Raw genomic sequence first — 15,044 nt, forward strand, 5'->3', positions numbered from 1 at the left:
GTTGCATGGACTCTGGAACTCGAGTCAAGGCACTCGGTCGGCGCCGAGGGCGAACCCGCCGGCGATCCCCCGACCTGAGTCGCCGACATCTGCCGTGAATAGGACGCACACGACTTGAAGCCCACAGGCATCGGCACACTGTTCCAGACGCGAAAAGGCATTGTGAAGGCCTGAAAACAAAACAAGCCAGAGGAACCGCTTCTCTCGGATCTGCGATGGAACGCAGCGCGCCGGGAGGGACTTAATGGCTCCATTGACATCACTTCCGTAGACAACATCAAGACAGAGCCGGGCGATGCCGCATCCACCCCCCCCCCGGCGCGCAGAGGTACTGCTGCGGATAAGTTTTTCCGGATCCAGTCTGACACCTGGGGATATTCTAAGATAAGTTAAGGAATCTGCAGCTAGATGTCTCTATCAATTTTAGTAGTTTACGTTTCTTGAAAACATAGAATTTGGTTTTGGTTACTGAAGGAATGCCAATTGACACCGTAAGCTTGTTATTAATACTAGCTCTTTTCTATGGGGGCCTAACAAATTGTTCAAATATTTCAGATGCACTGTGAAATCCCCCAAAATGACCAAACGCTTATAAGAAGCTACACAGCAGCAGAGATAATAAAACATTTTAAAAAACATAATATAAAAAAGATTTTGCGAAGTAAAACATCACAAGCACAGTCTCATCTTGAGTTCTGAAAGCAATTCTTTGTAAAGGTCTGAAGTCATGATCAAAGAAAGTGCTTGCAGTACTGATGGATCACCAATTGAAAACAAAGCAGGTAAGAAATTTGAGAAACTCTGATATGTTGCTATTCAATCAACAGCTTACTGATTAGTTATTTAGTACAGGAAGTACTTGAGCAACCGTGATATGGTGTACAGTCCACAGAATGCTTAATTAAAAAATGTGTTTGCATTCAGCAGCTAGACATAAGGATATTGATTTCAAATCTGGATTGTGGATTGTGAATCTAATACAGGAAGTTGTTTCGTTATGAGATACTCACCCGAATCACAAACAGTTGCAATGTCTCCTGTTGTTTCGCTGACTGACGCAGCTGTTACAGGACTTTTGTGGCCAGTGAGACTTTGAACGTAACATAATCTGTATTAAAAAAAATAATAACTTTGACCAAAACTTTTGACAACGAAGATAAACAATACTTTTATCAATATATTTCTATTGCCTGTTTAATTTTTTCAAACTGTTTGGTTTCATGTGAAAAAGAGCGCTCAGAAACATACATTTAAAAGGTGTTTATTAAATTGTTGTTCTTCAATTGCATTCTTTACTCACCCACAAGCACTTGTGAAGTAGACTACCCATTTCCGGAGCACAATATTAGGATACAGGTTCATCCGAATTCTAGTCGAGGTCTCTCTTGTTCATCCAAATGGTAACTCTTAGCAAAAACAAAATGCAAAGAGACTAAGGTTGCTGCCAGGCAGACACATTTTCTGGATATGCCTCACAAGAGATGCCTAGAGAAAACCTGGCGAAACCAGAAAACTGCGGTGTAGGAGAGTAGGATCTGCTTCTTATAGTTACTCCCACTTTTTGCTGATGTTTCACTGTTTTTCGACTTTAGTCTGGCTGGGGCCCTCCTATCCAGGACCCCACCCTAGCTGTTTCTTTTCTAAAATGATTCCATGTACTTTAGGTACGCTCCAGTTTGGTTACTGGGGTACACTTATAAGTCCCTAGCATATGGTACACCATGTACCCAGGGAATAGTTACCACAGAGGGCTACCAGGGGCTGCAGCATGTATTATGCCACCCCTGGGCAGCCTTCCAAAATGACACCACTGGTCTGCTACAGCAGCCTATGTAAGGTGGTGTATGCACCCCTTACTTAGATATAGGTTCCCTATACCTACCTTATATCACTACACATACAAACCTATCAGTCACCCCTAAGGCAGGCCTTATCAATCCTGAAGGCAGGGTGCTGGGTGTTGTGTGAGAGGGTGCCCATGCATGAGCATGGGCCCCTCTGCAGTCTTCGGAATCTATTCTTCAGGGTTGTTCTGTGATGCAGCCAGACCATATACTCTTAAGTGCATTATAACCTCACGGTAAATGTCAACTTTGGAATGGCTGAAAGGAAACATGTTGTGATTGGTGTCAAACACTTTGGATTCACACCGCCCCCAGCCAGTCCTTGCGGCGGGGGTATGATTTCACCCTTCTAAAGGGAGAGACGTGTACACACCGGTACACCCGGTACCAGTTTAAAAGAACCCTGGCATCACAAAATGGATGCCACAGACACAAGTCTAGCCTCCGGCTGCTGGACGAAACTCTGGCAGGGGAGGCCTTGACAATAGGTTTCCTGTCACAGGGAGGTGTCACCACATCCCAGACAGGCTTTAGTGTAATGGGGCTGGGTGGGTGCTTTGAAGTCCGCACTGGGGGCACATTTGGTGTTCCTGTGCATAGCCCAGTTCAAACCGTTTGCAGGGGCTACCAGCCCCTGCTCTGGTGCGAAACTGGACAAAGGAAATGGGTGTAGCCACCCCTCTTTCCAAACCCTCCCATAGGTGGGTCCCCAGAGTTTGTCCCACCCTTGGGTATAAGATAGGAACCCCTGGCAACAGAACCTTAGATTACACCTGGACGAAACTCTGATACTGAATCCTGGAACTTCGACAATCTACAAGGTGCTAGATGACTGAAGGATCTCCCTTGGAGTAAAGGAGTTACTCCCCTTCTTGGCAGGCACCAAAGACGCATCTGACCGGTTTGCATCCCCGAAGCTCCCGCCAGACTCCGAAGTATTTGCAACACATGAGGTGGGTTTCCAGACTTCCCAGAGGCTGACCCGAGTCCCCAGCAAAGCTGAGCCCCGTAGCCCTCGTGGGTACTGTGAAACCGGAACCCCTGGACACCGTGCACATTTCCAAGGGCATTAGCTTCTCAACGTCCCTTGAGACTGTGCATTGGGTTACTAGTAGCCCAGACCAATACGAAAGGGGCCCCTTGAACAGGATATAGGGCAGACAGCAGGGGAAAATAACACTACCAAGCTAGATCAAGTCAGCCCTAGACGAATCTATATGCCCACAAAGGGTCCAAGGGTTTAGATACGTAACATTGAGCTCACCAACAGACACGGGCAGGCCACAAGATAGCTCCAACTACAGATTAGACACATATAAAATCTTTATTTTCTTTTTTAGATTAAAGTTTCTTAGTACATATTCCATTAAATAGAGATCGAAATTGATACAGTGACATAAAAGTTCATAACAGTAGTTTTAAATAAGACCCCACATCACCTCTCATCATACATACCCATATCATCATCTACCATACACAAGCATTCACCTCAACATAATACAATTCATACACATTCCTCAACGCAATTCCCAGAGTGACACATAAGTAAGGTCCTGCGGAGTCTTCTCAGCAGAATGCCGGAGAGTCCAGATCGATATGGCAGGACTCAAAAGAACAACGCCAACGCGCGTTTCGGTGATAGGCCCGATCTACGGCCACACATTCATCAGGGCTCTCGCGCCGAGGGAGTGGGGAAGACAACATATATAAAACACACCCGTTGCCAATCTCTATCCCGGGTCTAAAAATCGGCCTCAGGGGGAGTTTTTTCAAGGATCATAGCAAAAGGCTGAGTCACGAGGGAACAGTTACTGGCATCCATCCGGTAGGTCCGTAGTAGTTTCCGATGAAATATTCTCTTTGGGCAGACACCTTAGCCCAGCCGTGAAACCGATAACGACTTCCTGCGACGGACCGCAGCAAAGTAAAGGCCGTTTCGGCAGGAAGACAGCTATTTTTAAGATTCCAGGGGCTCGGTCGAGGAGGTCAGCTGCAGATAATCCGGATAGATGCAGGTTAATACAGAGCTTCAACGTTCTCTGGTAGCGTGCTAATCGGACCAAACTCCCCTCGCGCTCCGAGCCCTCGTGGCAGCCGAAGGATTTTAAAAGGACGCTTGTGAGCTCAATGTTGCGTATCTAAACCCTTGGACCCTTTTTGGGCCTTATAGATTCGTCTAGGGCTGACTTGATCTAGCTTGGTAGTGTTACTAGTAGCCCAGACCCCGAGCACCTTTTCCACCGAAGATTGCTGGCTTACACTCCACGAGTGTTCAGTGAGCCGGCCCTTTGTCTTTTCGCTCAAGGTATTTATTTATTCATTTATTTACTTTTGAGATTTGTAGAGCGTACAAATACCCGAGAGTCTCTTGGCGCTACGGACAACAGGCATAAACAGTAGTGAGCAGATTATTGATTAAACAACTAGGTCTTTATCATCTTTCAGAAAACTAGCAGAGACTGACAGGATCTAATCTCCACCGGGAGGGTGTTCCAGAGTTTTGACACAGTGACAACAAAGCGCCTAACGCCCCAAGAGAGAGTTTTTGTGTGAGGTACTGTAAGATGAAATGCAGTGGAGGATTGTAGTGTCCTGTTGGGGATGTAGGTAATTAAGTGATTTATTAGAAACTGGGGACCTATCTTGCGGGAGGCTTTATAGGCAATACATAATGTCTTGAATTTTATCTGATTTTTCACCGACAGCCAATGGTCCCTTTTGATGACATGTGAGATGGGCTTGAACTTAGGAGTTCCAGACAGCATTCTGACTGTCGCGTTCTGAACGGATTGCAGTTTTTGAATGACCATGCTCTGTGCATTGGCAAGCAGCCCATTGCAGTAGTCCATGGATGGCATAACCAATGTACTGACCAAGGTTTTTCCCGCATTCAGTGGAAGAAATGGTAGAATCTTTTTAATCATTCGGAGTTTATAAAAAGATGCCGAAACCACAAAATTAGCATAGGGTGCAAAGGTCAGTCTGTCGTCAAATATGATGCCTAGATTCCTGACCTTGGTGACTGGGATTGGTGGGGAGCCTAGAGCAGGTGGCCACCAGGAGCTGGACCAGATAGGAGATGACTTGCCAAAGATCATGACCTCAGTTTTGTCGGAGTTCAATTTGAGACAGTTGCTGGCCATCCAACTGCTGATGCCCAACATGCCCTTTTGGAAGCTGGCTGCTACCCTTTCTCCATTGTTATTTATTGTGAGCACCAGGTGGGTGTCGTCGGCTTATGATGTGAGACCCATCCCGTGTGCCTTGATGACTCTGGCTAAGTCAGACACATATATGTTAAAAAGTGTCGGACTTAGGGATGAGCCCTGCGAAACACCACACGGTAACGTCAGTTGGGCAGAGTGGAAGGTGCCCAGAGTTACCGCCTGGGTCCGGTTAGTGAGAAAGAATAGCAGCAGGTCTTTTGCCTTATCCTGAATGCCCATTGCAGTGACACGGTCGATCAGAGTAGTGTGATCGACCGTGTCGAAAGCAGCTGAGAGGTCCAGCAATATAAGTACTGCTGTGCCTCCCTGGTCCAGAATGAGTCTTTTATCTTCTGACGCCTTGATTAGTGCAGTCTCTGTGCCATGGCCCTTACGAAAACCAAATTGGGTGTCATCTAACAGATGATGATCTTCTATATATTTGTAGAGTTGACTATTCAACACTTTTTCAGCCAATTTGGCCGGGAAAGGCAGGCTAGCTATGGGCCTATAATTTTTGGTGTCATCCGGGTCCAGGAAAGATTTTTTTAATAATGGTTTTAGAATCTTTTTTTTCCATGCGGTGGGGTATGTCCCTGAGGAGAACATTGCGTCGCAGATGTCCGCTAGTACAGGGCTATCTGCTCAGTGACTGGTGCGAGGACAGCTGGCGGACAGGGATCACTAACTGAGCCAGATTTGATAGAAGTCATTAAGTTGGCAATTTGGTCCGGAGTCATTTTTTCTAATTGCTTAAAAAATTATCTGGGGGAATCGATGGATATAGGCTGAATGGTTTGATATGTTTGTGCTGTAAATTTAGAGTAAATATTATTTACTTTTCCATAGAAATAGTCCGCTAAGGAATTGCACAGAGATTGTGATGGAACAGGGACTGCCACTGATGCGTGACATGATAGCTTAGAGACTACTTGGTAAAGTTGTTTATTTGAGTTTTTAGCAGATTCAATCTGAGCTATATAGTATTTGCTTTTTTCTTGCACAATCATTAGTTTGTATTTGGCAAGTTCATCCTTGTAAAGAAGTTTTTCTTCGCAGGCATAACATTTACGCCAGGGTCTTTCCCGATTTCTGCATAATTGCTTTTGTGCCCTGAGTGGTTCTGTGAACCAGGGGGCTGACAGAGAGTTCCGATTTTTAGATATGGTTTTATTTGGCGCCAACAAGTTGATAGCATTAAACAACCAGTTTGCATTGTTTGCTGAGGCTATGTTTGGATCTGAAGAGGCAAGGTACCTCCGCCATCCCTGGTCTATCGACTGGTGGGTCCCTGAGAAGGCAACTTTGACTTTCCTTGGGCTTCCCTGGTTGCTCCAGACGTGCCCTGACTCTCCACCACTTGGGGAGTCCCCTGGACCTTGCTGGTCCATCCCGAAGCATCTTTTCTCTTTTCTAAGTGGGTTGCTGTTGCCAAGGCTTGTTGTGTTCAATCTGAGCAACAAAGCTGCAGCACTCGACATCCTTCGTGGGACAGCTCGAATCCAGCTCCTCCTCGTCGTCGATGCTTCCTGGTCCTCGTGGCTGCAGAGTCAAGCTTCACCTCTTCGCACCTGAATCACCCGACATCGGTAGGCATTTGTCTACCGAGCCCCTGGTCATTGGCAAGTGACCCAGACTCTGTCCCCTCTGATTTCAGATTCTTCACATCTTCGATCCAGGCTTGGATCACACCGGACACTTTTCTCCTCCACTGCAGCAGCACTTTGCAGCAGATCACCATTGAAATCAACGACGATTCCCAACACCATTTGACACCTATGCACCCGGCTTCCCTGGGTGAGGTAACTCAAGTACTCCGGTGCTCCCGTGGGTGTTGGCCCCAGAACCCCTTAAGACTAAAGGGGTTTTCTAAAAGTCCTCTCCTAAGTGTCCTTTATCTTTAAAATTCCAACTGCGACTTTCCCCACAGAAGCGAACAGCGTCTCGTGGCTGTGTTCTCACACTGCACGCGTCCTCTGTGGGTCCCCTGTGTCCCTACCTTCGGTGGTTCCTTGTGGTCCCAGTGATTCTACAGGCTCTAGGCCTTGTGTCTAGTCAAGTCGATGTTCTTATACCACTTTGCTAATATATGGTTTGGTACCCCCCTGGGGCCCAGTGTAGACTGTGCTATTTAATAAAGTTCTATTACATTTTAATTGTGTACTTTTCTCTGTAATCTCATAAAGAGATTACTAGAGAGTGTTTAGAAATAAATACATATATTTTATATATATACCTTGTGTGGTTCTCCTTTCAATTAGACATTCAAGAGGTCATAATCTGGTAAACCAAGCTGCTTTACACTCCTTCAAGACTTAGCCTGAAGGCTGCTCTCCATAGCTACCACTAGGATAGCTTTCAGTTAAGGTTGTCTTAAACCTATACCTATAAGGGTTGTTTGGACTGGTGCACGGTGCCCACTATAACTAGTGGACAGCATATGCCAGCCCAACTTCTGACATGCGGAAGCACAGAACACCCACAGGAGTGCCCTAAAGGAATACCACCAGCGTATCAGGGACCCCAAACGGACCTTCATGAAGGACAAAATCCAGGCCAATGCAACCAAAGCCAAAGAACTGTTCAGCCTCATACAGCAGCTCACTAAGCCACCCAGCGAAGCCACGGACGTCACAACACTCCCAGGAACTCTGCGACAAGCTCAGCACATACTTCCACCATATGATCAAGGACCTCTATGACAACTTCAGCGAACCAACGCAAAACATCACCCCCCCTCCCCCCATCGCAGCCGAACAGCCAACAATCTCGACCTGGAAGCCCGCTACCAACGAACACATCACCGGGACCATGCATAGAACCCACTCAGGAGCCCCCACGGACCCCTGCCCACCGCATATATTCCACAGGTCCACCGCCGCCTTCGCACCCGAACTGGAACGGACCATCAACGCCTCCTTCACGTCCGGCATCTCCCCAGATGACTGGGAGCTGGAAGTGGGCGGAGGTTAAACCCCTCCTCAAGAAGCCCACCACTGACCCTACAGACCTGAAAAACTACCGGCCCATCTCCATCTTCCCTTTTGCAGCCAAAGTCACTGAGCACTGAGTCATGAACACTCAGCTGACCACCTTCATCGAAGAGAACTCCATCCTAGACGCCTCTCAGTCCAGATTCCGCAGGAGCCACAGCACCAAAACCGTTCTCCTCGCCGCCACAGCCGACATCTGCCTGCTACTCGACCAGGGGCACACCGTGGCCCTCACCCTTCTAGACGTCTCCGCAGCTTTCAACACCGTCTCCCATCGCACCCTTGTAGCCAGACTTCACGACGCCGGGATACAAGGAGCCGCCCTTGACTGGATCCAATCTTTTCTCTCCGGCAGAACCCAGAGGATTAGACTCCCGCTCTTCCTCTCCGAACCCACCGACATCAACTGCGGAGTGCCCCAGGGCTCATCACTTAGCGCCATGCTCTTCAACATCTACATTGCCCACCTCGCCACCATCGTCATACAGCATGGGCTCAGCATCATATCCTACGCAGACGACACCCAACTCATCCTCTCACTCATGAGGAATCCTGTAAACACCAGACTCTGCTTCCAGGAGGGCATGAAGAACGTGGCAACCTGAATGAACGACAGCTGCCTCAAGTTCAACTCAGAGAAAACCGAGGTCCTCGTCCCCGGACCCTGCAACTCCGCCTGGGACAGCTTCTGGTGGCCCTCCGCCTTAGGGAACCCACCCCTACAGACCATGCACGCAACCTCGGCATCATCCTCGACTCTTCCCTCGCCATGAATAGCCAGGTCAACGCCGTCACTTCCACTAGCTTCAACTGCCTGAGCATCCTCTGCAAGACCTTCAAATGGATCTCCCCCGACTGCAGAAAGACCCTCACCCACACGCTCATAACCAGCAGACTGGACTACGGCATCGCCCTATACGCCGGAATCATTAGGTCTCTCCTTCACAGACTCCAGACCATCCAAAATGCCGCCGCCAGACTCGTCCTCGGGACCCTACGCCACGAACACTTGACCGAACACCTTCCCGACCTTCACTGGCTCCCTGTTGAGAAGAGGGTAACCTTCAAAATCACCCATGCCTACAAAGCCCTCAACAACATCGGACCCAAATACCTCAACGAGAGACTATCCTTCCACGTACCCAAGAGGTACCTTTGCTCCGCAGACCTCGCACTTGCAGAGGTCCCCCGCATTCACAGAAGCAGAACAGGAGGGAGAGCTTTCTCCTACATCGCAGCCAAGACCTGGAACATGCTATCCGTGATCATCAGATGCTCGCAAACCCTGCACACCTTCAGGAAGGACCTCAAGACGTGGCTATTCGACTGAACTGGAGCACCCTCGCGCCTTGAGACCTTCATGGGTGATTAACGCGCTTTATAAACCCCTGATTGATTGATTGATTAGTAGCTGCCTTATTGAAGGACTAACCTTAAAAGCATATTTCCCACTAGCTTGTAAAATTGCTAGATATAGAAGGTGATGCACATCTAGACAGTGTCTGGTTCTTTACAGCCTTGCTGCAAGAGGGCTTTGAAGATCAAAAGATGGCCATTTAGCTGGAATTTCACGTTTTTTTAAAATCTGTTTATTGAAGTTTTTCCATTTATGCAATATAGTGGCATAGTAAGTCACAGGTAGTATGCAGTAGCGTAACGAAACTTGAGGGGGCTCCCTGCAAAGTACATGGATGCCCCCCCTCCAGATTTACTTAGGAGCTCTCAGCCTGGGTACTGAGCTAAAGGAGCTCCCTGGAGTTCGGGGTACTTGCACTGCGGGAGCCTTTGTTACGTCATTGGTAGTATGGTATACATAATGCAGGAAAGATATTGTGGCAATCGTGTTATGTCCATAACTCAGTAGAAATACGGTAGTGAAGAAACATCAAGGAACCCACATGATAGTATAAACACTAGAGCTTAGGTCTGATTTAGAACTTCTTTCCAGAAGGCACATATCTGTATTATTAAATAAACATCTACATGACAACCCATGTAATAAAACAGAAAAAGAGATGATACGCCAGGCGAGTCCTAGCTGACTTCAGAGACAGATTCATATATGTTGATAAACAATTAACAATAAGAAGTCGAGCAACAAGTACCTATTTGTATCATGTTACAGTTTGTTCCTTGTTAACTCTATAAAACTCCGGAGGAGAGAGGTAAAAAGAGTGGGACACATCATAAATAATAACCAATTTAGCCCATCTGTAACAACATCAGCCCACCCATAACGTAGTTGACTAGACAGTGTGCACCATAGACACCTCCACACCCCCTGCCTCCCTCCGCTGCCCGGTCTGTAGACGCCAAAGGATTCAATTCTGCGGGAACCCCTCTTGAAAGTCATGCAGTATCGCATCCCAGTGATGCGTAATGGTGATTTTTCGGAGGCAGAGGGTCTCATCTTTATGTAGGGTGATGCTTTTAGATTTGGTCCACCTCAGTAGCAAAAGTCTCCATGCTAGCAGAGAAGGAGAGTCAGGAGATTTCTACCTCCTTGTGATCAGGCATTTAGCCACTAGCAGCCCTAAGTCCAGGAAATGTGAAGTCACCCTCTGACATTTACTCCTAAAAAAGAGATGCAGTATGCTCTCCTCCCAGGTGTGTGCCATGGTGCGTTCAGAACGAGATGAAAAAGAAGTTGAGGGGAGAGGAGTTGGCCTAACGGCTTGAGCGGTCGATCTCGAATCTGGGGAACTGGGTTCGAGTCTCGGCAATGACGCTGAACATCCTGAGATTCTGAGCAAATCACTTAATCTCCCCATGCCTAACAAAAAATGAATGTGGCCTCATGTAATGTAACGGTGCTATGTAAAGCGCTCTGATACCCGATTCGGGTCAAGTTTGTGCTATATAAAACTCTGTTAAAAAAAAAAAAAGACCAACAGTACGATGCGAGCTAGGGGCAGGACCACACCATGTGGTCCGCACCTACATTTTGCCATCGGGAGCAAGCCGCATTAGTGCGATGAACATATCTCTTTACTTTCACTGGGGTAAGGTATGCCCTTTGTGTATTGGATTAGCTGAAAACAAGCATTTTGGGGAATCTTATTAGGACTTCCAAATATTGCAACCCATTCGTTGTCCGGACAGGGGCGAGCCAGATCTATTTCCCGGCGTTGTCTCAGGGGGAAGAGCGACACTGCTGCATGCTGGTGCGGCAAGGCTGCAAACCATTTGATACGGTGTCTACCCATTTCCATCACGTGCAAGTATTGAACAGTAAGGTGGGTCTGATGCTCGCTTGACACGTCGCTCTGTGGCAAAAGCAGTGAGTATAGAGGTGTGCAGTAAAAATTGTCTAGGGTGCAGCCCATCCTCCTCTATCAATGTGCCATAGGGTAGCAGGACTCCATCTCGGTAGAGGTCACATAGTGTGTGGAGGCCAGCTTCCCACCACATGGATAGCAGAGCGGACGAGGTGTCAGGCTGCGGGGGTACCCAGCAAGGGCAGCGCCGGTGAATAGGGAGTCGTCATTTGTGTGAGATACAAAATTCTACGGTAGGAGCAGTAAGCAACTGCAGGCAGTAGGGAGTTTGGCGGCCGACCAGGAGTGTAGGGATGAAACAACCGGAGTAGCATTTGGAGTGGCCAAGGAGTAAGTGTGTAGCTGTGTCAGCGAGTTATAATCCTGCCAACCACCTGGCCATCCACTATAGTTGGGAATGAAGATAATATTGTTCCATATTAGGGACAGCCAGTCCTCCTGTATACGTGGGCAAATACAGCTTGGAAAGCGCCACTCGGCAATGGGAGCTATTCCAAATAAACTCCCTCATGGTGCGTTCAAACGCACAGAAAAAGGGGGGCGTGACAGTGAGGCAGGTTAGTGAAATAATATAACCACCATTTTTAATAGAGCTATCATGACTGACAGGGGATGAGTGCACCAGAAAGCTATCTAGGATCCAATACCCATAGCAGCCCTGATAAGATTACCATCAACCAGATCAGTGAGCTGGTAATAGATTCTAATCCCGAGATAGCGGAAGGAGTTAGGTTGCCATATGATGGGCACACCGCAGACAGTCAAGACCGGATCAGGACATGAAGGTGCGAACTGGAATGAACAGGATTCCGCCCAGTTCACATTCAAGCCAGAAAGAGCAGCAGAGTCAGTGAGCATGTGGGCCAGTGCAGTGGGAGTCGATCTCGGAGATGTAGAAGATCATCTGCGTAGGGAGATATAATGTGTGTGCCGTCTCCCAGGGGAATGCCCCAACTATTACCTCGCATATGAAGAACAGCAGCTAGCGGTTCGATGGCCAGGGTATAAAAAGCAGAGAGGATAGCGGGCATGTGAGAAGTTGGCCTGATGTATGATGTCTCCAATTCTGGGGGCACCTTGTATCAGTCCAAACAATCCCTTATGGTGGTGGTTGTAAGTCAACCTTGTAGACAAGCTATCCTAATGGTAGCATGGACTAAGCAGTCTTAGGCTAAACTCAAGAGGGCATGTGAAGCCAGCTGTTTTACCATATGCAATCCTGTAATATCAAATGAAAGGGCACCACACAAGTTATATGTTATATAAATATATGTATTTATTACTAGAATAATCCCCTGTACTCTTATTGAGTATAGAAGCACAAGCGTTTAAACAAAAGCACAGTTTAACATATGAAAGTTGCACAATTATGGATGAGGCCGGTGGCCACTCGAACCATATACTAAATAAGTGGTATAAGTATCACTTTACGAGGTAAGGCCTGGGGCCTTGGGAATCGCTGGGACTACACTGGACTAACAGCAGTTAGGACGGGAGTAGCCCGCGGGAATCGGGCGCAGCGCTAAAAGCACACTCATGCACCAATGCAAAGTCAATGGTGCGTAAAAGTTACAAAGTTATTGTTTTAGAAGTCTTCCGACTGGACTAGAACTTAGCCACTTAAAACTAGGACACTAGAGGTGTAAACCACTACAGGAGCACCGGCGTTCATGCGTTACCTCACCCACAGGAAGCGGGTGCATAGGTGCCAAAGTGTGTCGGGTTTCGTCGTGGAGTTCTATGGAGCCTGGAGATGAAGATGCTGCAGGCGGCCAGGAGAGAAGAGTCCGGTTGGATCCAAGGGTGGATCGAAGATGTAGAGTACCTGAAAGCAGAGGGGACAGAGTCTGGGTCACTAGCCAGTGACCAGGAAGGAACCAGGCGATGTCGGGCGCAATCAGGTGGTTGTCGAGAAGCTTGTCTCCGCTGCCACGTGGACTCTGGGGCACCGAGGATGACCTGGAGTGAATCACGAGCTGTCCCACGAAGGCTCTCGCTGTCGGCGGTGTCGGCTTCCGGATCGGAGTTAACAAGCCATGGCAAGTGCAACCCACGCAGGATTGGAAGATCGCTTCTTGTTCGGACCAGCAAGGTCAGATAGATTGCTCCTTTTTAGGGGAGCGAGGGCCAGTCTGGAGCAACCAGACTAGCAGTGTAAATTCAAGGATTCGTCGGTACTGAGGCCACTAGCCAACGGTCAAGTGACCGGACCAACGCGTCAAGCAGAAAAATGCAAAAGGGCCCCACGCAGCACTCGGTGAGTGTGGAGGGGAGATCTTCAGTGCAAAAGCTGCTCGGGGCTGGGGCTTCTCAAACCCCAATGCACAGCTTCGAGGGTGCCTCGGGAGCTGCACGGTCAGCACTTCGTAGTTTTTCCAAGATGGCCGGCTCCACGCTTCACGTCGCCTCCACGGGTCTCAGATTCGCTGGGACTGTGGATCGGGTTGTTAGAAGTCGAGGGAAGCTGGTCAGAGTTCTGTATCAAAGTTTCAGTCAGGATAAATCTACTGCTCATGGGCACAGCTCCTACCTTTATTCCAAATCAAGGGGCTGGATTACCTGCTAGGTCCCTCCTATGGGTGGGACCCAGGAAGGGGGTGGTTACACCCCTTTCCCTTTGTCCAGTTTAGCGCCAGAGCTGGGGCTGGAGTGCCCCAGAACCGGTTTGACTGGATTTTGCATGGGACACCTTGTGTGCCCCAGGCAGTGTCTAGTTTCTTTCAACCCTCCCTGCTCCAATCCACTATCTCCTGTCTGGGGTGGTGTACACCTCCCTGTGACAGGAAACTCTTTGTCCAAGCCTCCCCTGCCAGGTTTCAGTCAGCAGCAGGAGGCCAGACTTGTGTCGGGGCAGCAGCATCCATTTTGTGATGCTGAGGCTCTGGTTAGAATTAACCGCGTTTAAGTAAAGTAACATGGGTTTTCCCTCTAGAAGGGTGGAATGCTACCCCCGTCGCCAGAACTGGCGAGGGGGTAGTATTCCAAAGTGTATGACACCTTACACGACATGTTTTGATAAAGCCGAACCAAAGTTAGCAATAACCGCGAGGATTATAATGCACTTAAGAGTATATGGTATGGCAATACCCTGGAACAGGAGTAAGGAAATGGTTCCGAAAGCTGCAGACAGGCTCAGCTCATGCTAGAGCACCATCTCACATAAAACCAAGCACTCTGCCTCCAGGATTGTTAAGGCCTGCCATAGGAGTGACTTATATGTGCATATGTGTCCAGATATAGGTTTAGACATAGGTATACTATATCTAAGCAAGGAGTGATTACACGACCTTGCCCCAGCTGAGTGATCAGCCAGTTGTGTCTGTTTAAATGGCCAGCCAGGGGTGGCAAAAGATATGCTGCAGCCCCTGGTAGGCCTTGGATGCACCTATGCCCTGGGCGCCTATAGTGCACTGTACAGGGGCTGATAAGGTGTCGAGTACCAAATTGGTGATGTACCTATAGTACATGGATATTAATTTAGAGGGAGAACAGCAGGCTGTGGGTCTGATTATCAGGCCCACAGCCACATTAAGTCGAAAGCCAGTGAAGCAAAAAGCAGAAATTGGGGTGACCATAGGAAAGCAGACCCTTCTCTCCTACATAACCCGCCCCCAACCCCCCAAACGCAGGGACATTAAACTTAACCATGACCAGATAAGTTTTCATGTTCTAAGTGGAAATACCTGGAGAGACCATTTGCATTGCCATGGTCAGTCCCTGGTC

General features: G+C 48.2%; 1 protein-coding gene across 2 annotated transcripts in view; it reads right to left on the reverse strand.

Annotated features, from left to right (window-relative positions):
- The window catches only part of LYST (lysosomal trafficking regulator), a 3,192,287-nt gene that overhangs the window by 101,324 nt on the left and 3,075,919 nt on the right, over nt 1-15,044 (reverse strand). For both annotated transcript variants that reach the window (XM_078648813.1, XM_078648812.1), the window contains one exon: nt 1,011-1,108. In XM_078648813.1, the coding sequence (XP_078504939.1) occupies nt 1,011-1,108 (98 nt within the window). The remainder of the gene's footprint in view (nt 1-1,010; nt 1,109-15,044) is intronic.

The sequence above is a fragment of the Lissotriton helveticus genome, chromosome 6, assembly GCF_964261635.1.
Source record: "Lissotriton helveticus chromosome 6, aLisHel1.1, whole genome shotgun sequence".
NCBI lineage: Eukaryota > Metazoa > Chordata > Amphibia > Caudata > Salamandridae > Lissotriton > Lissotriton helveticus.